The 24,221-nt window shown below is 41.0% G+C and overlaps 1 protein-coding gene across 1 annotated transcript; it reads right to left on the minus strand.

Annotated features, from left to right (window-relative positions):
- Positions 1 to 1,629: 1,629 nt before the first annotated feature.
- Positions 1,630 to 19,167, minus strand: LOC103368359 (myosin heavy chain, fast skeletal muscle-like). Its single transcript, XM_008296700.1, has 38 exons — positions 18,982 to 19,167; positions 18,649 to 18,792; positions 16,866 to 17,022; positions 16,745 to 16,772; positions 16,553 to 16,646; positions 16,340 to 16,432; positions 16,182 to 16,245; positions 16,004 to 16,102; positions 15,816 to 15,919; positions 15,593 to 15,731; positions 15,274 to 15,392; positions 13,262 to 13,411; positions 13,014 to 13,184; positions 12,620 to 12,926; positions 12,433 to 12,482; positions 12,251 to 12,338; positions 11,743 to 11,860; positions 11,537 to 11,660; positions 10,948 to 11,084; positions 10,591 to 10,846; positions 10,263 to 10,505; positions 10,004 to 10,180; positions 9,777 to 9,922; positions 9,462 to 9,552; positions 8,997 to 9,386; positions 8,287 to 8,413; positions 7,509 to 7,627; positions 6,742 to 6,938; positions 5,767 to 5,950; positions 5,390 to 5,555; positions 5,135 to 5,259; positions 4,726 to 5,034; positions 4,428 to 4,631; positions 2,958 to 3,083; positions 2,620 to 2,790; positions 2,325 to 2,525; positions 2,118 to 2,249; positions 1,630 to 1,715 (listed from the first exon to the last, which is right to left on the minus strand). Exons 1-38 carry the CDS (start codon positions 19,165 to 19,167, stop codon positions 1,698 to 1,700), a joined length of 5,754 nt encoding a protein of 1,917 aa, XP_008294922.1. The 3' UTR covers positions 1,630 to 1,697.
- Positions 19,168 to 24,221: the final 5,054 nt, after the last annotated feature.

Below are 24,221 nucleotides of genomic sequence, written 5' to 3' on the forward strand. Positions count from 1 at the left end.
TTTTGAAACAAACAGCCTTAAAATAAATGTACCAAGTGTTTAAAAGGATCAGAACTGGAGTGTCCCTCAGACTGGAGAGGAATAGAACCTCCATCCATCCATCCATTATCTATACACCACTTAATCTTCATTAGGGTCGTGGGGGGCTGGAGCCTATCTCAGCCTACTTAGGGCGAAGGCAGGGGACACCCTGGACAGGTCACCAGTCTATCACAGGGCTACACTTAGAGACAGACAACCAAGCACAGTCACATTCACACCTACGGACAATTTAGAATCACCAATTAACCTCAACGTGTTTTTGAACTGTGTGGGTAGAAGCTGGAGAACCTGGAGAGAACCCACGTTGCACAGGGAGAACATGCAAACTCCTGAATAGAACCTACAGGAGAAAAACCCTCCTAAACCCTATCAGTTCATGGAAAGTGGACAGATGACATAATTCCTTGAAAGATAGTTGCACCCTCCATTCAAAAATGAGACAAGTGTGATTTTCTGCAGTAAAAACCTGGTAATTCATTGAGAGAGTCTTACCAGCGCCCTGAATATAAACAGCACCTACAAGGTCCCAAACACACAAAAGCCTGAACAAAGCTGCTCATTCATGGCTTTTGTTCTGTTTTGTACAATGTAGAACAAAACTGCAGACGTCAAACCTGTGAAAAACCTCAGATGGAATCATTTAGTGAGAAAAAAAGGCGACTAATGTTTCATATTCTGGATTCTGTAGGGCAGTCACCGTTGGCCTTGATGGCAGCTTTGCACACTGTTGATATGTTAACCTGCTTCACGAGGTCGTCCCCTAGACTGATTTTCACTTAACAAGTGAGTCTTATCAAGTTAACTGATAGAATCTGTTGCCTTTTAAAGCATTTGAGTGCATCAGTCACGTTGTGTTGAGGCAGTGTTGGTATGCAGTAAACATTCAAATACTGTAATAATCCACATAATGAGAACTGCTCAGCTCAGTAAGAAAAACATAAATCCAATTAAAAGTCTGAGTTACTCTAAGTATGCTGACGAATATTCTGCCTCTATGTCAGACTTTCTAATCTTCCTCTCAGACAAATGAAATTCCTGTAATGATGAAGACTGCGGCGCTGAGATTGAAACTAAACAGGTTGGAGGATGGAGAGAAGCAGCTAAACAGATATTAGATGAGTCCTCTGCAGCCGCCCTGATTGGTCCACATGCTCCTTTGATTATATTGGTCTAATCGTGGTTAATCCGCTGCTCTCATGCCAGGATTAAGTGTCGTATGTAGATGAATGACTGTTATTTTAACTCCGGATGTAAATGTCAGCAGGCGTCGCCCTGATCTCTGACAACAGTTGCTCTAATTAGACGATAACTGCACACACTGATGGGAGCTGATACAGAACCGCACAGTCCTTCTATGAAACTGATTATCTGCTAAAATGACGTCTCCGGCTGCCTAATTGGCAGCACAAACCTCAGTCTGCTGGTGCACCAAGAAAAAGTTCTGCTGATATTCACAAAGATGATGCTGGAAAACTCACATTTTGATGCCTGATCACTGTATGAGCAGGAGGAAAAAACTACAATAAAACTTATGCTTCACACCACTTTATTCTGCTACAGTGTCACAGCAAAACAGGGTTTTTTTTTTTCTTCAATTAATTGAGCTTCTACTTGCACTTAAAACTTGCTTAGAGGATGAGTCATCGCTGCAGGGTTTACTCTGATTCAGCAGCCTGAGACAAGGCAGGGAGGAAAGACAGGGAAAGGAAACGTATCAGTAAAAATATTAAAAGTCTTTTTTTTTTTTTTTTTTTTAAATTTCCTGCAGGACTGTCTGCAGCCACTGATGTGCACTCAACATTTCCATCCATGCAGTGGCTACCTTTGTGTTCTAGTCCTGTAACCTGTAATCTGAGCTGTGGCTTTTCAGTTGAACTGCAGGTTGTGTATCCACAGAGCACAGAGGAGACGTGTACAGAAACTAGCTACAAAACGAGCAGACAAATGTCTATAGTATGTTGAGTCACATTTTTTTCAGTATTGGAAACACCTTGGAAAAATGTATGCAGGTTGGTTATATATATTTTTTAATTTCTGTAAAATAAATAAAGTCTGTAGTCTGTATCAAATCCTACCTTTCCATACTCTCTGCTTTTAGTCCTCATCTTGTTGATCTGGGACTCGGCGATGTCTGCCCGCTCCTGCGCCTCTTCCAGCTCATGCTGCACCTTCCTCAGCTTAGCAAGATGAATATTGGCCTGCTCCTCCTGTAGACAAAGTGAATGTAAGCTACAGAATGACCATTACTAAAATATCAACGTTCTCATCTGATGAACTCTTACAGCTTCTTCATTCTGCCGTTTGTATGCCTTGACTTTGAGCTGCAGCTTGTCCACCAGGTCCTGCAGTCTCAGCACAGTCTTCTTGTCCTCTTCAGTCTGGTAGCTGAGCTCCTTGACTCTCCTCTCGTATTTGCGGACTCCTTTGACGGCGTCGGCGGCCCTTTTCTGTTCACTCTCCACTTCCCCCTCCAGCTCACGAACCTAAACAGAAAGTTAAAACCCCACAAATCCAACATCGGCTGTGATCGTTATTGTTAGTAGTCACAGGAGTCTGATAGATGAATGACAGTGATACCCGTGTTTCCAGTTTCTGGAGCTGCTTCTTGCCGCCCTTCAACGCCAGGTTCTCCGCCTCATCCAGACGGTGCTGCAGATCCTTCACAGAAACTTCCAGGTTCTTCTTCATCCTCTCCAGGTGGCTGCTGGTGTCCTGCTCCTTCTTCAGTTCCTCTGCCATCATGGCTGCCTACAGCAGCAAGTTCAGCTGATGCTTAATTTGTCATTTACAAATATAAAAATTCTAAAGAATACAACTGAGCTGGAGCTGACCAGATGGCTTGACAATTCAGTCATTTTTCAAGTTACTAATTACACTTCATAAATCAGTAGTAGAGGTAGAGTGAAGACTTTTACATCAGTGATTGCCTTCTTGGCTTTCTCCTCGGCATTGCGAGCCTCTTGGATTGCTTCCTCCATTTCACCCTGCAGCTGGCTGACATCTGCGTCCAGCTTCCTCTTGGAGTTGAGCAGACTGGTGTTCTGCAGCCAAATGAACAGTTAACAAACTGGGAATAAAAGAGGGGGACGTTCTAAATATCCAAGAGCATGCACTCACAAGTCTAATGAATATAATCGACTCCCCAAGACACGACAATGTATTAATACAAAATCATTTCAGACTGCAATAACACTGCTCTTACTTTACATGTTTGCTGAACATAACACTCTTTGTAGCTTATAGCTTTGGCAGGCATCCATTACTGTCAGGTATGTCTTTAAAGATGCATTCATCATTTGTTTCTATATATTTATTTATTTTTGTTTCTGTAATTTGATTCTTATTTTATTTTAATAATTTTGTAAAGTGTCCTTGGGTGTCATGAAAGGGGCTTGTACTCAAATAAAATGTATTATTGTATTACTATAGTCATTTATTGTTTTCATTATCTCTTCACTTCACGTTTGAGCTCTTTTCTGATGACCTGTTGGATGTAAGTCCAACATTCATGTCTTTTGTAGCTCTGTTGCTAATTATGGCGGTTATTTGTTTGATGGTGAAGAAGTTGTGTGCTGTGTTTTTTTGTTTTTTCTTCTTTTTTTAGAACTATTTTGCTGAAAATAGCTGCCTACTGCAGCTGGAGAGTAGTAACACAGAAGTAGTGAGCTGAAAGAGGCTAAAAGGCTCATTAGAGCTGTCTGCTGTGCAGTCTTGCATAGCCAGACCAATGTGCAGCACAGAATTGTCTTGAAACCATTCACAGTTGTATTGGGCGGAGCTGCAGGTGACGGTGTCCCCCTGAAACAGTGATGGGTGAAATGGCTTTGGTTGAACATTTGCACACAGAGACATGAGCACTGTTTCACTAATTCGGGAAAAAAAATAGCAGGGCTGCTGCATGGTTCAAATCTTCATCATTTAAGTTGCTGCCCAGAGGTTGATTTTGAAAAACGGTAATACATAGGTAGCAGAAGGAGAAAAGAAGGCAGTGTGAAACATGTGGCCAGTTGCAGGCTCATAACGGTGGCCTGCATCCGGTGAGTCAGAATCAATCTGCCGTGTAATGTGGGACAGGTACCGGAACTGTGGCTCAGCAAAGCATTTAACTGAAAATAGCTACCTGCTGCTGCTGAAAACGGTTGATGAGAGCTGTGAGAGTGAACCTAAACAGTAAAGTTTAGGGTTTTTAAACAAAACAAACTACTAAAAGCCACTTGATCCACTGTTAACATGCTGCTTTAAGGTCCACCTCTGTCACTAACTTAAATCCCGACTTCACTAATAGAGCGCCCACATCCGCCCCCTGCAGATATTTAATTATTGATATTAGATTATTATTTGTAAATATGAAGCAAATAATAACATCTTGTTTCTTTCCTGGATACCTGAGAGTGCAGCAATCCAACTCTCTCACAGGCATCAGCCAGTTCCCCTTCAGCTAACTTGCGGCCTCTCTCTGACTGCTCCAGGGCAGCCCGGAGCTCCTCCACCTCCGCCTGCAGCAGGCTGCTCCTGCGCTCCACCATGGCCACCTGCTCCTTCAGGTCCTCCTGGTTCCGCAGCACCTCATCCAGGTGAAGGGTTTGTTCCTGCAGAGAGAACGAATAGTGACAGTAAGATGAGTTACCCAGAATAAGGGTTTAAAGATCCTTGTACTGAACGTGGCAACTGTTAATATTTTACTTTGAGGTGGCTTTGCATATTCCTCAGCTGCTTCTGGGCCTCAGCAGCCTGCCGGTTGGCGTGGCTCAGCTGGATCTCCATCTCATTGAGGTCAGTCTCCATCTTCTTCCTGATTCTCATTACATCGTTCTTGCTGCGTGTCTCAGCATCTAATGCGGACTGCATCGTCTCCACAATGCGCAGATGGTTGCGCTTCATCTGTTCGATCTCCTCATCCTTCTCGGCTAACCTGCGATCGACCTCTCCTTTCACCTGAGTGAGCTCCAACTGGATACGCATAATTTTGGATTCTTCATGTTCCAGAGAAGCCTAGAGCACAGATAAGAGTGAAATACTACAGTCAGACAAAACAATGTGCAGAAGAATCCTATTTTGACCTGTACATCATTTCTTCATATCCCACAGTCACCTCAGCTTCCTCCAAAGCAGTCTGGATCTCAGTCTTCTCATTATCTGCTTGTTTCTTAGTTTTCTCCAGCTCATGGATGGCTTTGCCATTCTCCCCAAGTTGCTCGGTCAGGTCAGAAATTTCCTCTACAAATATAAAAATGCAAAACACCTCTGCAATTACCAGTCAAATGGAAACAAAACATGTTCTTCTTAAGACGTGCTGAGTACAAACAGCTGTCTAATCACTGAATTAAAGAAAGCCTAATATTCATACGTTGCAGGTTTTTATTCTCTCGCTTCAGGACTTCAAGGTGCTCCAAAGCTTCTTCATAAGAATTCTTCATTTTGAACAGTTCCGTGCTGAGGGAGCGAGAGTCTTTCTGTGAACCATCCAGCTCAGCTTGACTCTCCTCATACTTCTGTTTCCACTCAGACAAAATCTAAACAAGAAACACAACATACGGGTTTGTTTGAGGTAGAATCTTTAAAGGCCTTAATGAACTGTACTGATTGTCAAGGCTTATAAAATCACTGGCATATTAATGGCGTAGTGCAGTAAAACAGACTTTCATTGCTGTGACGATTGTTACATTGCTGGCATCAGTGGGTTGTATTTCTTTAGCACAGATGACTACAGGAAGTCTTGGTTACCTTATCAAAGCTCCTCTGCTTTTTGTCCAGTCCAGCTGCTTGAGCATTTGCTCTCTCTACATCAGCCATGAGGTCTTCCACCTCCCCCTGCAGCCTCTGCTTTGTCTTCTCTAAAGACGAACATTTGGCGTTCACAGCCTCGATGCCCTCCTCAGCCTCCTGCAAACGTTGGGCAAGTTTTTTCCTAAGGATTTAGACAGAAAGAATCAATAATGATAATCACTTTCCTCCACTGTGTCAGGTCCTCTGCTACAGTTAGTCCAGCTTAAGTTGCTCATGTCGCAAGCTCCACCATTCACCTTAGCTAACATCTGTTTGCTCTGCCTCAAGCTCCCTGACCAGCCTCCTGCTTCAGCTAAACAAATACTCAGACCCACTCCAGTCAACCAGCTTCTACCAGGCCTCTGCTTCACCCAATCTAAAGTCAAGCTGGACCTCAGATCTCTCCTCAAGCCCTGGCAGCTCCAGCCGTTGGCTTCAACCTCTGGCCAGCCACCAGATACTTCCTCCTGCCCACCTCTGCCAACCTCTTGCACTGCCCAGTCTGGCCTGGGTCCAGATTCAAACTCCCGACTCATAGCTGGACTTTGGTTTCCCAGATCAGCTCCTGAATCCCATCAGTTACGTGTTGTAGCCCCAACTTACGTTCTTACCACACTCCTGTACCTCCTCCTACTTAAGCCTTGCCAAAACTTAGTGTAGTTCTCTGACTGTGTCTCTGTAGGATTGTGATAAGGCTACTGTTTTTGGACCTGTGAATTAGTTGTGAAGGAGTCAGTCTGCCTTGTAATTATCCCTAACCCTTGACGTGGTCTCAGTTTGTTGCATTAGTTCTATGAATTTTCTGTTCTTGAAACATCTGTGAAAAAAAACATGGTTTGAGTCCTGCTTCAGTCTGTTTCTTGTGTCTCCGGGTTCCCTGACTAGCCGTGATACTGAGTTTATTCATTATTATGTATGAACATGGACTCTCACTTGGCCTCTTCGAGTTCATCGGTGCGTTGGATGGCATCAGTCTCATATTTGGTTCTCCACTGGGCCACCTCACTGTTGGCCTTGGACAGTGCTCTCTGGAGCTCAGCCTTAGCCTCCTGCTCCTCCTCAAACTGCTCCCTCAGCAGGTCGCAGTCATGGCGGGCAGACTGAAGAGCATGGGCGAGGGCATTCTTCGCCTAACACAAAGGCAGATTTAGATTTTGCACAAAGACACTCACATGTATGTGAAGGCTCAAAACACCTTGTACTGATACTCTGTTGTTTTTACATTTCTGATACGTTTAATTGAGAGGTACATGAAAAGATCTGTGCAGTAAATATGAAGCTTAAGCAGGTTGCTCTGTCATTATGAAAGATTGGCAGCAGATAGAAACAAGAATCTTATTGTGACACTGGGCCAACTAGACGTGGACCTGGAAGGTCACTCAGTGTAAAACACACTTTATCTGTATGTCTACAGTTTAATCAAAAGTTATAATTAGGTGAATCTTTTTAACTCTGGGTGCTGGTTTTCCCACCAGCTTTAAGTCTAAATGCTAAGCTAACTGTCCATTGGCAAATAAGCACATTGTTCATGCATTTGAGTCATATTTAGTCAGTTAGATGTGTTAGCCTCACTGAGCTTTCAGCTTTGAACAAACTGAGCCTGTGGCTAACCAGGTAAGCTCACTAGTTAACCTACTCACCTTCACGTATTAATGTCACAGGTACTGATGGGTTCAACAGAGTGAAACAATGCAACAAACCTTTGTCTCCTCCTCAACCTGCCTCTTCAGTTCTTCTATTTGCTGAGAAAAGGCAAGCTTGGCCCTCGACATCTGAGACAGCACCGCTTCTTTCTCCTCAAGGTGACGAGAAAACTCACCTGTTCCAGGGGTTTAGGAAATTCAGGAAAAACAAGAGAGAGGTACTTGACTCCAGAAGCATCTTAACCCTCTATACCCCAGGCAGTTTTGGGGCATTGTAATGTTTCACTGCTCTTTTAAGCTAGAAGTAGAGAGAATGTGTCTCTCATGCAGTATAACAATGATATGCCACAAAAAAAAACTTAAGTTGAATTTCTTTGATCATTAATTTAGGAAAAATGCTTAAAAAAAAAAAAAAAAAAAAGGAATATTTTTTTCAAATCCAAGTGTCCACAGATGTTAACAACATTGGAAAAATAATTGCTCTAAATACTATAAATATTTAGCTACTAACATGTTCAACTTGTTTCACTACTAGTCTCTTATCTGCTCGGTGTGAACCTGCAGTTCAGAGCCCCTTCATTTTTGTCTGCCTTTGGTGGCAGCTGAGTCACAGACGGCATTGCATTTTGTACAATGCAACGCAAATGATACATATGGAAAAAACTAAGTCTAAATCATCACAATTTTAGGCTTAGTTTTGTTACCTTTTCTGACGGAGCAGCCAATCACAGATGAGTAGTTCAAGGACCAATAGAAAGTTGATTTTTGTAAAGATTTCAGGCATTTTAGACCTGGCAGTGGGTTTTCAGGTTCAGAGTATTAATGAGCTGCTTACCATTTTCATTCTGAAGTCTTGCTCTTTGAGCATTTAATTCAGTGATCAGATGAGTGTTCTCATCATGCTTCGCCTTGTATTCACTGAGTTGGTCTTCCAGAGAGTGGCACAGCTTTTCAAAATTAACCTGGAAATATTGATAAAAACATAGGTTCTTTGAATGTTCTTACCAATCAGACAACAAAAACAAAGCAGTGTCTGACAGCTAATAAATGTATTTTGACTACTGATGACATCACTTTTGATACCACTATCCTCACGTTACTTTTAATGCCAAAACCTTGGCACTAAATGCTACTTAATACGTACATACTGAGAGCCATAACACGTGACACGTCACCGTCTGGGATATATTAGACAGTAAGCGAACGATCAGATTTTGCAGTTGGCATTTAGGGAGCAGTAGGCAAGAGTTTAGAAGTAAGACCTTGATTGAGGTGAAAATGTTTATGGCCAAACAAATGGGTTGGAGCAGCTCTGAACTGGAAATGTTTGTGGGCTGCTCTGGGTCAGTAGTGGTGAGTTACTATCAATAATGATTCACAGAGGGACAAACCATAAACAAGTCTGATCCATTGTGGGTCCAACCAGCAGTTTGCGGTGCTGAGAGGATCTGCTCCTAACGTTCTAATGCCAGATTTCACAGGGCACCCTTAGAGGGCTCCGGCTCATCAGTGTATATGTGTCATCTCCATGCTGGTTTATCTTACCTTTGCCTTGACCATGACCTCTACGTTGCTGGACAGGTCATCAATCTCCATCTTGTACTCACTCTTCTCCTTCTCAAGCTTCTGTTTGACTCTCTGCAGGTTGTCAATTTGTTCTCCCAGCTCGGCCACACTATCAGCATGCTTCTTCCTTAAAGCTGCGGCGATGGCCTCGTGGTGGAGGGTCGATTCTTCAAGGTCTCGTCTCAGTTTCTGAAACTCTGCCTCTCGCTTCTTGTTCATCTCTACCTGAGCTGTGGTGGCTCCCCCGGCTTCCTCCAGCCTCTCGCTGATCTCCTCGAGCTCCCTAGAGAGATCAGACCTTTGCTTTTCCACCTTGGCTCTGGCAACACGCTCTGCTTCCATCTCTTCCTCCAGCTCTTCAATACGTGCCTGGGAGAGAAAAAAAACACCAAATCAATAACAGACCATGCTGGTTTTCAATTAAACTCTGAGTGCACCAAGTACCTGAAGCTCCTTGATCTTCTTCTGAGATTGTACAGCCGCACTCTGCTCATCCTCAATTTTGGATACAAGTTGGCTGAATTCAAAATCTTTCCTGTTGTGCAAACCAAACCACGTGACAAGCGTTTATATTTATGACAGTACTTCAAAAAGTTGTCAGTCTCAGCCAGAATTAACGGATGTGACTCCCAATTTGGGGCGTAACTGGACAGTGGTTAAAGGCTTTATAGTAAACAGCTATGGCTCAAATTGGAGATTTTGCCTCTTGTTTGAGGTGAGTACCCTCGCATGATGAGAAGCTGATGTGGTTGTACATACTTTTTAAGGCGTTCCTCCAGCTGTTGTTTGCCATTTTCTAAATCCATAATGGACTCCTGAGTCAGCTTCAGATCTCCCTCAAGCTTCCTTCTGGCCCTCTCGACGTCCATTCGGACCTTTTTCTCTTGTTCCAGAGAGCCCTCAAGCTAACACAAGAGCACGTTTTCAGTAAAAACTAATGACTCCTACATGCTATGATTTCTAAGCGCCAATGGCTACAGGCTTACATCATCGACTTGTTGCTCGAGCTTGATTTTTGCTTTGGTCAGAGAGTTGACTTTGTCTTCCTCTGCTTGCAAGTCTTCCAGCGTCTGCTGATGAGCCTCTTGGAGGGCCAGCTTCTCCTTCGACAACTTGGCAATAGTATCATCAAGACTTGACATTTCTTCTGTCAAATTCTTGACCTGAATGTGGAAATAGAAGCAGACATATTAGTAAATACTTGAGTCCGTGGGTGTGATGTTCAGAAGGCCCTCCAGAACACACCTTGTTTTCAGTGGCATGTTTTTCCTTCTCCACTTTAGCCAGAGTGAGCTCCAAGTCATCGATGTCTTTCTTCAGCTCAGAGCACTCGTCCTCCAGCTTCCTCTTCTTGGCGGTCAGCTCAGCGTTCAGCTCCTCCTCATCCTCTAGTCTCTCACTGAGTTCTTTGGTTTTAGCCTCCAGTGAGATCTTGTTCTTAATCAGGCCTTCGCACCGTTCCTCTGCATCTGCCAAACTCTCACTTTCCTGTTTGATGAAAAAAAAAAGTGTCATTATTAAGCATTCACTTTTACCCCCTTATGACTGCTAGATGTATATTGTCTCTCCTCACAGATTGAATGTGCAGACACAAGTCGTTCTTCTCCTGAAGCAGGGAAACCATTTTGGCTTCCAGTTCCTTCCTTTTAGACTCAGCTTTGGCTAAATCCTCCTTACACTTGGCAAACTCCACCTTCATGTTTGCCATCTCCTTCTCAGTCTCAGCACTCCTCAAGAGTGGCTTGATCTTGAAGTAGAGTTTCATCCATGGCCAATGTTTCACATTCATGAAGGAGCGAATGTTGTACTGGACGATGTAAATGGACTCTCTGGAAAGTGATAGAGTTTGTTTTTCAGTTCAGTGAAATAAAAACATACAGATCTGTGGTCTTTGGTGTATTGACCAATGACGTAGCCTAACTGTTATTACCTCCTCTCCATCATTTTCTGAAAATCCTTCCTTCGGAGAAAACCACGACACAAGGCTTGAGTAATGGTGATGAGAGAGGCCAGTTTTTCATCCCTCATCTCTTCCAGTAGACCCAAGAGTCCTGCTTTGAAGAACACCTTCAGGAAATAAAAATTAAGGTACTTAGAAACACCCAAACAAACAAACAAACCACAAAGTATTAACATGTTTGGTACATCAGTTCAGTAAGCTTGGCATCAAGTAGGCAGTCTGATATGTCGTTACATTAAGTGTTTAAATCTGTTCCAAATGGCTACACATAATATTTCCTAAACTCTCCATGAAGCTTTTGTCCTTTTAATATTGACGTAATTGTTTTTCAACAGTTTCTCCTGAAAGCATTGACTCACTATTCGGCCATAAAACCTGCCTTACTTCGACAACTTCGACAAATCTTTTTGCAAAGTCTTTCCATCTATCAGACAGTTTGTTTTAAAAGAATCAACCAATTCAGGCCCAAACATCAAAGGGGATTCAGATGTTGTAATGATTCCATTGGCAGTTCAGTTCAAACACACTGGAGTCTTTAGTCACATTCAAAATGAATTACCTTGGTGTGCCCAAACTTATACTGCGTGTGATCCACATCAATAGAGCCCAGGAGCTTCTCAGCAGCTTTCTTGTTGTCAATGAATTGTCCTTCAGGGATCACGCTAGCATTCAGTACTTTGTACCTATACAAGAGAAACTCTTGTTAGAAAAGAGTTTTAAGATATTCTCAAAAAAAAAAACAAAAAAAAAACCTTTGCTTCTTACCTTTGCTTGAAATCCCCATACTGGATCCTACTGGGGAAGCCCTTCCTGCAGATCCTGATTCCTTCCAGCACACCGTTACAGCGCAGCTGATGGATAACCAGATGATGCTCCATAATCCCTAAAAGAAGCACAGTGTAGTCAAGCTGTCAGAATACAAAACCATTCAACGGTACAATCTGTGGAGAGTTCTGGAGCAAGATTGTTGATATTACCATCCTATCCTGTCCCTCTATCATCCATCTCCCCTCCTGCTGCTACGCCATGATCACATAACATGCACACGCTCCAACACACACTGTACATCCTGGAATAGTGTTGTGTGGTTCGGTTCGACTCACTTGGTTTGTTTACAGAACCAGGGAACACTGGATTTTCCTTCATGCACACCCAGCTAGCAGACTGTGAGGACATATTCAGTGAATTTGACATAAACTGTACTGGTCTAGAATCGCTGACTTTACCTTTAAATAGTCTAAGAACTGTTTGTAATACAGCAGCACTGCAGTACCTGGCGTTTTAGTTTCATTTGGAATCAGGCACCTCACAAAGTGAGGATGGGTGCTCCTCAGGTTGGTCATTAGCTTCCCCAGATTCTCCTGTTAGAGAGGAACAGCATCAATATCACAAGATCAAATATTATTTCTGTCAGAATGACTCCTACAAACTTTTGACCATCCGGCGGTGGTTTACCCTGAAGAGGGCTGACACAGTCTGGAAGGACGAGCCCTTCTTCTTTGCTGCTTTCTTAGCAGCAACACCGGTTCCACCACTTCCTCCACCAGTGGACTCTAAATGACAAAAGATTCTTATTTGTATTTCAAGGTTGAAATGTAAGATGTTTAAATTAAATAAACTGTTTAGAATGACCCAGTTCTACCGTCAGATGAAGCATAGTTAGAATAGAGGAATGCCAGTAACTTCAGGCTGGCTTTCTGGTAGAGCTGGACGACGGTCTCGTTCAGTGGGTCCTTGTTTTTGTCCAACCAGCCTGTAATGCTGTAGTCCACCGTGCCAGCATAGTGCACCAAGGAGAAGTGAGCTTCAGCCTTGCCTTTGACAGGCTTGGGCTTCTGAAAGTTACTGGATTTTCCAAGATGCTGGTCATACAACTTGTTTTTGAAGGTGGTGTCTGAGGCTTTAGGGAACATGCACTCCTCCTCAAGGATGGAAAAGATGCCCATTGGCTGTTGGAGACAGGGTCAGAGAATCCCACTTCATCACAGTAATGTGTTACTGTACCTTTGCATAAGATCACATTTGCATAAACTAACCTTTTCGATGAGCTCTATACAGGCAGCCAGGTCCATCCCAAAGTCAATGAACTCCCACTCAATGCCTTCCTTCTTATACTCCTCTTGCTCCAATACAAACATGTGATGGTTGAAAAACTGTTGCAGTTTCTCGTTGGTGAAATTGATACAGAGCTGTTCCAGACTGTTATACTGCAACACAATTTATACCACAGCATGATCAGATTGTCACTAAATTAAAGCAGACACACTGAGTAATGCAACCTTACATCAAAAATTTCAAACCCAGCAATGTCCAGGACTCCGATAAAAAACTGTCTGGGTTGCTTGGTGTCCAGCATCTGATTAATACGGAGGACCATCCACAGAAACATCTTCTCATAGACTGATTTGGCCAAAGCACCAATAGAGTTGTAGACCTGCATAATGACATGTGGCAGTGAGAACCAGACAGATCAAGGAGATCACACTTTGAGGGATACAAAATGTTGGATTTATTATTTTTTTAGGTGCTATGAAATCTTTTGGGTGGTTCTGGAGCAAAAGAACTCAACAACAAATGTTATATAATATCCTCCTCATAAAGCTATCACGGTAAAAACACTGGGAAACAATATCCTACAGCAGACACAGAGCAAGATTATTGTTTATCAGACTGACATAATTGGCTCTGTAGCTTCTAGAAGTTCAACTTATCTCACAGGCTTTCACTCATTTTTGTCTGTCAGCCATCTGGTAGGAGGCAGAAAGTGTACTATTAAAATAATGGAGCTTTTAGGCTGAAAAAGCTGCTTGGTGCTGCACATCTGGTTTTAAAGTGAACTGAATTTTCATGCTATAAAAACAAAACAATTTTTTAAAAATGGCTTAAATTTTCCACATTACACAAGCAGTGCCAGTCAAAGGTTTGGACACACTCAGATTTTTTTCTCCCTATTTTCTACACTGTATAACAAAATTGTAAACGTCAAAAACTAAAACATTTGGATTTATGTAGGAAGCAAAAAAGTATTAGCAAATTCAAATTTCAGATTCCTCAAGGATGCCGTCTTGTGCTTTGATAACAGCCTTGTACACTCTGTGCTCCTTTCCTGGAACCTCAGGAGAGCCGGTTTTATCACAGCGTTTGAACTGTTGAAGTTTTGAAATGTTCTGAGCTGACTGACATTCATGTCTTCAGTAATGATGGACTGGTGTTTTTCTTTACGTAGCTGAATTGTTCCTGCTATAACATGAATTACCACAGTAGTTTAATATGGCTATGTGCTGTATATAAGCACAACATCAGCACAACACACCTGATAGACTTAATAAAAACTCAAAATTTAAGGAGAAGGCATGAGATCCCACCTATTAACTTTTGACAAAGCTCCCCTGTTAACAACTTCCTGAAGCTGGTTAACGTATCGTCCATCATGTGTAAGGACGGCATTAATTAAAAAAGTAGTAGCTTTAAGGAACCATACATGTCATTTCGTAGTTTTGATGTTTTCAACTTTGCTATACACTGTAGGACATTTAAAAATGAATAAATAAAGAAAAACTCTTGAATGAGTAGAGCTGTCCAAACTGGGGTAGTAGTACACATCAGAAAGAGATGCCTTTGTGGCCAGAGAAGAAAATGAAAATAAATCAGCATGTAATCAGTGTAATAATGTGATGTGAAAATGTGTGAACCTGGTTTTAATATAACACAGAATATGTGAAGTAGCTTTAAGGCTATCTCAGCTGCTTTTTTCAAAATAAAAGATATGATGCTTTCCCACCGTTGCAGTATTAAAACTGCAGAAGGCAGAAATCTGGAAACACAAAAAAAGAAGATAAAAAATAAAAAAAACTGCCAGAATTTGAAAGACAGGCCTCCTCCTGTGGTTCTTCTCTGTCCCGTCTCAGTCTGACACCTCCACTAGACAAGCATAGCATATGCACATGCTTCAAATGTGCAAAAATGTTCACCCAAAAGGTAATAATTACTTGTGGCTTCATACTGGGAAATAAACCCTGCTGTCCTGAGTACAAGTCTGTTCTGTAATCGATGGTACCACTACATCCTTCTCCCAACAAGGACTTTCTAAGGCCTGAAAATGGAGCCAACAGGAGAGGCAGAAGTCTAGTTTTCCCTCAGACATGCAGTATTGCAAGATGCTAAAAGGTTATTATGGAATCAGAAGCACTGGCTACTCCAGCTTTTACATAAACTCTTGTATGTGTGCATTCAAACCTGTGAGGTTTATTATAAACATTACAATGTGTCACTGGGCTGCAGAGGAAACACATGTACCTGCTGAACCGTCTGCCCTTTGGTCACGTACTCATTCCCAACCTTCACTCTCGGGTAACACAATGCTTTCAGCAGGTCTGCAGAGTTCAGACCCATCAGGTAAGCTGCTTTGTCAGCCACTGATCAAAGAAAAAGATTTTTAAAAAAGAGAGAGATAATATAAAGCAAAGTGTGATTAAAAAAAAAAAAAAAAAAAAGCAGATAAAAAGTTTAAAAGATTAACATGATATTTACATACACCAAAACAAAAAGACAATCACCATAAAGTGATAAGAAAAAAATTAAAAGATTAAGAAAGAATATCATGAATAACAATCACCCTCTGTCCCGTCTGGCTCTGCCTGCTCCTCTCTCTGCTTCTGCTTGAACTTCATATTCCCATAATGCATCACAGCACCTGTTAGCTTGTAGATGCCAATCCTCTCCTCTCCAGTGAAACCCAGGGTGTCAATAGCGCTCTGAAAGCACATCAAAACACAGCTGGTATTATAGTGCATTGTTGGCAGTGATGGAAAAGAAGAAAAACTGTAAATTGGACTTACATCAGTGGCCATCAGTTCCTCACTGTCATCAATACTGGCCACACTGATCTCCCCCTGGCTGACAAATGGGAAGTCAAAGGGGTTGGTGGTGATGAGGAGAGTCTCTGGAAGGAGAATCAGGTGCTGTCAAACTAGGGCCTTGCAGCGTACGAACACTGTGCATATCACATCCCTCCCAGTAACATTACCTATGAGCTCAGGCTTCTTGTTGGACATGATCTGGTAGAAAATGTGGTAACTCCTCTCTGCAGCCAGCTGAAACGTTACTCTGGATTTTTCCAACAAATCTACCAAAAAAGAAAAGAGATTTATTTTGACAAAGAACTAACAGCAAATGTTTTAAATCTCTTTTATATTCAAACTCACAAGTTTCAATATCAGCAGAAGCCAGTTTGCCTGTGGTTCCAAAGTGGATTCTGATGAATTTGCCCTGAAAGAAAAAAAATATTTATCCATCTGGAATTTAAAAAAAAAAAAGATAAATCAGTTATGGGTATTAACAAAGTCTTTATGTCTTAACTCACAAAACGTGACGAGTTATCATTTCTGACAGTCTTGGCGTTTCCAAAAGCCTCAAGTAAGGGGTTAGCAGAGATGATTTGGTCTTCCAGATTCCCCTACAGCAACACAATGTACAAAGTGAAGGATTAAAATTCCACATAAGGAACTGAATCAACAACCTCTTGGCTAAGAAAATACATACACTATTATGTTACCTGTAATTTTCCACTGGTAGCAGCATCTTTTTTTCTGTCCCCAGATCCTGCGATTGTCGCAAAGTACTGGATAACACGCTTGGTGTTGACAGTCTTTCCTGCACCAGATTCTCCACTGCACACCAGTGAAACGCAGAACAGAAAAGTTTATGTTCATCTTTATTAATATGTATCAAAGACAGGCTGAAGTTTCTGCCTCTAAATGCAGCTTACGTGATAAGGATGGACTGGTTTTCTCGATCTAGAACAAACAACAGTCACATTAGAAGCACAAAATGCTTTGTCTCAGAACATGATACCAAACTGACTGACAGCTTTTTCAGACGCCTCTTACCAGTGAGCATTGACTGATAGGCGTTGTCAGAGATGGAGAAGATGTGTGGTGGAGCCTCCTGGCGCTTTTTGCCCCTGTAGCCTAGCACGACCTCTTGGTTGTACACTGGGAGCCACTTGTAAGGGTTCACAGTGACACAGAACAGGCCAGAGTAGGTCTACAATGAAAAGAAAGCAAATTGTTAGTTGCTTAGGTGATGATTTGAGGACTTCCAAGACAGCAGACTTGTAATAGTCTGCAGATGTGGAGCCAAATGAGTGATTGGGTCGCCCTTTGTTTAATAACTAACTCCTCGGGCGCCGCTATAGCTCACCGGGTTGAGCGTCCCATGTACAGGGCTACAGTCCTGATGTGGAGGTCATGAGTTCGAATCCCGCTCACGGCCCTTTCCCACATGTCCTCCCCCCATTCTTCTCCCCCACTTTCCTGTCACTGTCAAATAAAGGCACAAAGGCCAAAAAAATAACTAACTCCTCACCCTCAGTGCTATCCCTGATTTCTGTAGCCTGACTGTAACAATCATCCCACCAACCCAACTAGCCGCTACAACATTCAGGGTCACTTAAGAACTTGTCTTGGCCTCACTCACGTAGCAGTGGTTCAGCCCAGTAAGCAGCTATCTGGTAGGTGAGGAAGATTCTAACTCTGACCGGGTAACATACCTCGTAAAAAGTATGATCCATATGCTGGCATGGTTATAGTAACCACAACACATCATGTAACATCTGCTGGGCACTCTACAGTTCAATGACAGCATGTTTTATCCGTCTCCAGCACAATTAATGAAACATAATATTACAGCCAGCCATTCAAAACATACAAATCTCCTGCTGTCAATACGAACCTATTAGCTGTATCGATACAAGACACGCCATCGGCTATGCATAATTTTTTTTTTATTCGTCAGTCTTGTGAAATAAGTTTAGCTGGCTGCTGTTCTTCTAGCACCTCAGTATATGCTGCTGACAGAACAGCTGTACTGAGGACATTGATGTTCATAACAGAGAAGAACGGCACTACGTGACAGGATGGATGATGAGTAAACTGCTGTTTGCGAAATTTAGCAGAAGTAGTTTGGAGAGGAGCCGACGACAATAAAGTAACCAGTATGAGTTAGTGTATATGAGTCAGGTTTATAGATCATTTTAGCCTGTGATTCATACAGTCAATTATTGCCTTGCGCTTCATTTGAGTGATGTAATGGCTAAATTCACCACTGACAATCTCGGGCAACATTAGGCTAAATTTGGTTGAAGTGTCTTCTAGGCAAATTGCATCATATGTTACTGTGTAACTAAAATCTGCAACAGATTTAAATAATATCATTATTACACTTTTGAATCAACTGATGCCTGTTAAAAACAACCAAATAATGTCAACTGTTCTGTCAACTAAGCCTGAATTTATCTGTGAATATTAGATGTTTTTTAATCTGCAGATCACTTATGATTGTTTACTGAGATGCAAAATGATGTGCAGTAGCTGCTTGGATAGGGTACCTTCTTGAGATTAGTCTCACTTGTACGAAAATGGATTTAAAGCTAGATTTACGGATACAGTCTCCTGTAACTGAATCTCTCAACTTGATCTTTGACCTTTAAACTACATGAAAAGTAGCTCCTGCCATCTGACTTGGTCAAGCAGAGAAGATAATGCGTTCTCAAGCACATACATCACCAGCTGACTGCCCTTCTGGTTGCTCTGCATGATGTCATTGAGCAGCAGCAGATTCTGTGGCATTGTGTGGGAATGACCACCATTAACTAAATGCTGCATTACTCACATAGATCATCCACGCTGCGTAACGCTCTTTGAGGTTATACAGCACGGCGGCCTCATTGAGGTGGGTCATCATGGCCATATCCTCGATCTTGTCAAACTTGGGTGGGTTCATGGGGAAGACTTCGTCATCCTTCACTGTTACAACCTGTGATGGTGAAGACAGATGTGTCCTTCATCAGAACAACAATGTGGACAGCGGCAGCATGGCATGGCATTCAGGACTACAAACTGGATTTCAGAGCAGATTTTAAAATATAAGTTGATCCAATTATCCCTAAACAAAATGTCTGGCCTTTAAATTTATATAAATAAAATCAGTTCACAGCTGATGTACCTGTCCTGATTGAGTTTTAACAGTCGCTTTGCCACCGTCTTTGTTTTGCAGAGAGCCCTTAACAAACAGCTCCTTTGGATCCGCCACAAACACTGCCGTTTTGGCATCGAAAGGCCTATTTTGGGCTTCAATTCTGTCTCGTTCAGGTCTCCTCAGGTACGGGGCAGCTTCCCCAAACACAGCCATGTCAGCGTCTGAACTCATCTCTGAAACAAACACCCCAGAGGGGACTGAAAGGTCCAGGGTTAGATGTTAGAACAGTGATCCTATTAACTGTAGGTCTGATATCAGTCATCCTGATCAATACCAATTCCTACCTCTGTCTGCCTCTGCTTACGTGTCCTCCACCTAGAGACACCACAATCAGAAACCAGATGAAATCCAATCCAGTATGTCAGTATCTGCCACAGCCACGCAACAATGAAAAATGGTGGACAGCTTTGACACTTACTGCTTTTATAAGGTGCATTAGGAGAGACAGCAAACACCTATATTTAGGTCAAAGCCCGCAGTGAATGTGGGTGGAGAGAAGCGATTAGTTTGGCATGTGATATCCTAGAGATGTTGCTGAGCTTTTGTTATAAATCCGTGGAGGGGAGCAACTGCGGCTCAAGAAAAGAATAATGCCAAAAGAGTGTGACCTCTGTCAGAGATACGGTGCTCACATAGATGCTGAAAGGTTTTAAGCATCTGTTTAGCATCTTGGGCACTGAGCTTGCAAGATTATAATGAGACATAACTTAAAGGATGCATCTGGAGTGTAAACTAGCTATTGAAGACCTAATGTGTACATGTAGAAGTGAGTAGTGGTTGGTGGCTCTCAGGCTATTAAACACAAGCATAAAGGCTACTGCTGTAATAATTAGACCTAATGCGAAAAGTTATATGAGACTCATTGAAATACAAAGAAAGAAATCATACAAAAATCAATATATGTACAGAAGGAAGAAGCATCCTTCCTTGCTTTGGTCAATGAGCTGAGAAGATCAGCATCAACCTCATGGCTTTGTGATAATAGTGCATGTGTTTATTTTAGCCTAGCATGAACTGAAGGAACGGGAAACAGCAAGCCTTACACCGTTTTATTCCAAAAGTATTTGTTTACTATATCATGTGAGAAACTTGGTACTGCATTAGATTTCTCCAATAAATTGTTCTAACACGTCTCTGTATGGATTGATCGGGTTAAAAAGATATGTATCCATGTATGTCTATGATAGAGGACAAAAATTTGTTTTTTCATGCAAATTTGTAGTTGATATAACACTAATATTTCTAAAAGATTATATTTACCAGTGATTTCTGAGTATATTCTTTTAGAAACAAAGTGAAAAATTTCTACAATCATATTTTGTTCTTTCATTTGGAGATTTATTTACTACTACTACTATTATTATTATTATTATTATTATTATTATTATTATTAATAATAATAATAATAATAATACTAATAATAATAACAATAATAATGACTAACGATACATTAGGTAAGGTTTTCTAAGTCTGTTTTTATTTACATTTTCATGAAAATAATTTGCTTTTTTACATTTTAAGCTACACCACTTTAGTTACTTTTAATAAATGTAAATGGCTCAATAATATAATCAGAACCAGTTGACTGTTAATATCATTTTCAGCGTACATAGTGTATGTATGTATTTCTTTACCAAAAATGTAAAACATTTTTCCCGCACCTTATAACTAGCAAAGCTTTCCTGGTAGAAAGTTAACTTGTATTGATAGTGGATACATACAGGTGTACATCAGCATTGACAGCAACTATATGTTAGCTTAAGAGAAAGATTACTTACTCTGATACACTGTGACATTTTACTTGTGAAATGTTTTCCACGTTATTTAGTTTTGGCTTTTTTCATTAGAACATCCAAAACTAGGACTGCAAATATTATTTCAATTGTCAATTACTTCCAAAATCAATTCGTTGTTTAGTCTGGGAAACACTAATCGACATATTTCATAGTCCAAGTCGATGTTCTTGCATGTCTTGTTTTGTCCACGATTTTAAGTTCAAGATGGGGTCTTACCTGCATGTTTTCTTTGCAGGAATTATATATTAATATGTATTTATAATATGTAGGAGGGGTAAAGAAACCAGCAAAGTTCAATTTTAGGAAAGCTGGAATCAGAGACTTTTCATTTATTTTTGTAGAAAATGTGTCAAACCAATTAACTGTGTCGTGGTAGGATTTTGGCTAATACCACAAGGGGCAGGGGGCAAGGTTGAGTGGAAGTCATTTTAACATTTTTATATGGTAAAGTAATTGTGTGTAAACATATCAGTTTAAAATTATATCTAACAGTCCTGTCTCCAAGGCTCACTGTTTTGAAAAAGATACAGTAAAAGGTGCATCGTGACACTTGTTATTGCCATGACAGATTATAAATAAAGGCATAGCTGATGAATCCCTCCATAGAAATTCCTCCAGGATCCTTTTGGGACGGCTTTAGAGATTACAGTGGACTAATGGTCGTGACAGAGATTTGGAGTCCTCTCTCTTCTCCTGCCATCGTCTCCCACAGAATCAGCTGAGGGACACTTGAGGACAGACACAAAATAATCACGACTTATAATATTATGAAACACAAGACTAGCACAAAGAGAGGTTGCTATAACATGAGAACATTGTTTATGAACAATGGCAATGAAAAAAGAAGATGAGTGTTTCAAATAGCACTTATATATACAATAATAATTATATATTATATGATTAATTTAAAGAAACGGGTCAGTGTTTTGGAAAATATGCCCGTTCACTTCCGTTCAGAGGCCGTAGCAACCATGACATCACCCACTGGTTTGTAGACTACTGTTTTGAAGTCTCAAGTTTGTCATTTGGCCCTTAGCTTTTTGAAACTGGACAGAACAAGGCAGATTGGACCAAGAATAAGCAGACGCTATCCACTGTGATACAGTACAGATCTGTCAATCACAAAACATACCCTGCTTTATCTTATATTTCCTCTAAATGGGACTATGAATTTAAAAAATAACATCTTACTATATTGTAGGAGTCTTAAAGCTAGCAATTGAGACCTTATGCTTATCAGGATAATGTTTACTGAGGTAACAGATCAAAGAAGACATAGGGTCATTTTAGTATAGACTTCTATACAATCTTACTTCTTCTTACTACCAGAGACATCGCCCCCTGCTGGTTACATCCATCTTTTGCATACAGTCAATGGTCAGGACATGGTTAGCCTAGCTTAGCATAAAGACTGGAAGCACAGGGAAACAGCTAGCACAGATCTGTCCAGATATTCAAAATAACATATGCTTACCTTTGGATTTTATGGTAGAGTTACATACAAAAATAAAAAAAAATAAAAAAAATTAACGTACAGCATGGAATTCTTTTTAGAACCACAATGACACACATTTAATAGCATTAGATGTACACTTTTTGTCTTTGACTTGTGCCATGCTCTCCGTTTAGAGCGTCACTGGTTTGGTTTTGTCAGGGCTAATATTGATATTGTTTATTAGCAATCAAGTAAACCAACAACCAATATTTGAAACTGGTATATATTTTCAGTTAAAATGAAAATCTTAGCATTAATATTGAGAACAACACAAACTCCTAAACAAAACCTAATTAAAACACCTTGTTCATTCACTTTTTACATGTAATATATTTACTTAAAAGAAAACTTTTCAACATATACCCTTAAGTGTTGATTGGCTATTACTTGTGATGTGTAACCAGTCAGACAGAGCAGTGTATGCGACCTTCTTGATACCACAGTGTGACTACAGGTAGAGAGCAGCATCTGCATTGTATCCAAAGCAGCACAATGTAAAACCAGTATATTTATTTAGGAATACATTGAAAAAATAAGAACATTGATCAGAAAAATGCTGAATGTTTGATCTGATAATCAACCAGGCCAATAATCAGTCAACCCCTAAGCTGTTTCCCCCTACTTCTAGTCTTTATGCTAAGCTAGGCTAATCATGTCCTGGTTGTGTATATAAGGCACAAATATAAGACTGATAGCAATTATCTTAGATAACTTAGATTACCCATGAAAACTTTAAACACAGCAAACAATATTTGTATGATCTGTTTTTGGTGAGTTATATAATAACAAAAACATAATAAAAAGTCGCAGGGACAATCTCTTAACTGCATCTGTTATAGTTTGTTGTGTTCAACCTCAGCGATGCACAGTCATATTCTCATTTCTTTATGAACAGCTTTGCTTAATGGTTCTGACAAAAACATGCCCTCATACACACCACCAGACCATCATTACATATACAAGGTGACAGGACATCAATATGAGTAAACAGCTCCGCAACATGAAGTCATCTAAGGTCTTCAAACCAAACTGTCACTTAATTTTAAATCTCCTGTCTGTGTCACGGGAGGCAGATTAGATGACTGTAAACTGACAAGAAGGGCATTAAATCATAACAAGAAGCCAATGAACTTGTGGCTTACGCTGCCTCTATCTTAAATATGGACTGCTTTAGGGAATTAATCAGGAGTGAGATATTCTTAGGGCCTGTCCTCAAAGGGACAATGATAGTCAGCGTGAGGACAATGATGCGGTGCGGATTATCACTGCAGCCACAAACTGCCTTTCATTTGCCTTTTTTATGTCTGGCATGTGCTATTGATTGGATAAGTGCTTCAGACATTTTGACTATCACCTCGTTCTCAGTCTCAAAGGGCCCAGCTGAATGGGTTGGATTGCAACTAGAGTTAATTCTAATCTTTAATGCAACAGATGGCAAAATCTCATGGCTTATGAGTTAATGTCAAGTCAAGTTCAAGTTGTCTAAATAAAGGGCTGTTAAGCAGAGGTCACCCAGTCTATTATCTGTCAGAGATGCACTTTGATATAATTTGATGGACACACGTTAACAATTGTTCCTGTCTAAGCTAAAGCTCATTGATTACTATTGTGACATACAGACCCTTGCCAAAAAATTAGAATATCATGGAAAAATTCCAGCAGGACCTGGTCCCTGTCCATACCACCAGAAGCACCAGGACCTGGTTTGATGCCCATGCCATCACAGTGCTTGACTGGCCAGCCAATTTGCCGCACCTAAACCCCATTGCGAATCTATGGGGTATTATCAAGAGGAAAATGAGGGGCACCAGACCCAAAAACAAAGAAGAGCTGACAGCAAGCATCAAGGAAATCTGGGCTTCTATAACTCCCACGCAATGCCACAGGCTGATTGCATTAATGCCACGGCGCATCGA

This window comes from Stegastes partitus, unplaced genomic scaffold (genome assembly GCF_000690725.1).
Source record: "Stegastes partitus isolate 25-593 unplaced genomic scaffold, Stegastes_partitus-1.0.2 Scaffold1147, whole genome shotgun sequence".
Lineage (NCBI taxonomy): Eukaryota > Metazoa > Chordata > Actinopteri > Pomacentridae > Stegastes > Stegastes partitus.

Excerpts from the sequence above, each read along its gene's own strand:
- LOC103368359 (XM_008296700.1), bottom strand. The coding sequence starts at position 19,167 with ATGGCTGTGTTTGGGGAAGCTGCCCCGTACCTGAGGAGACCTGAACGA. Across the intron at positions 15,393-15,592 it reads AGAGCCAGACGGGACAGAGG|TGGCTGACAAAGCAGCTTAC; the intron begins GTGATTGTTATT and ends TTCTTTGATCAG. Across the intron at positions 8,414-8,996 it reads AGGTCATGGTCAAGGCAAAG|GTTAATTTTGAAAAGCTGTG; the intron begins GTAAGATAAACC and ends CAATATTTCCAG.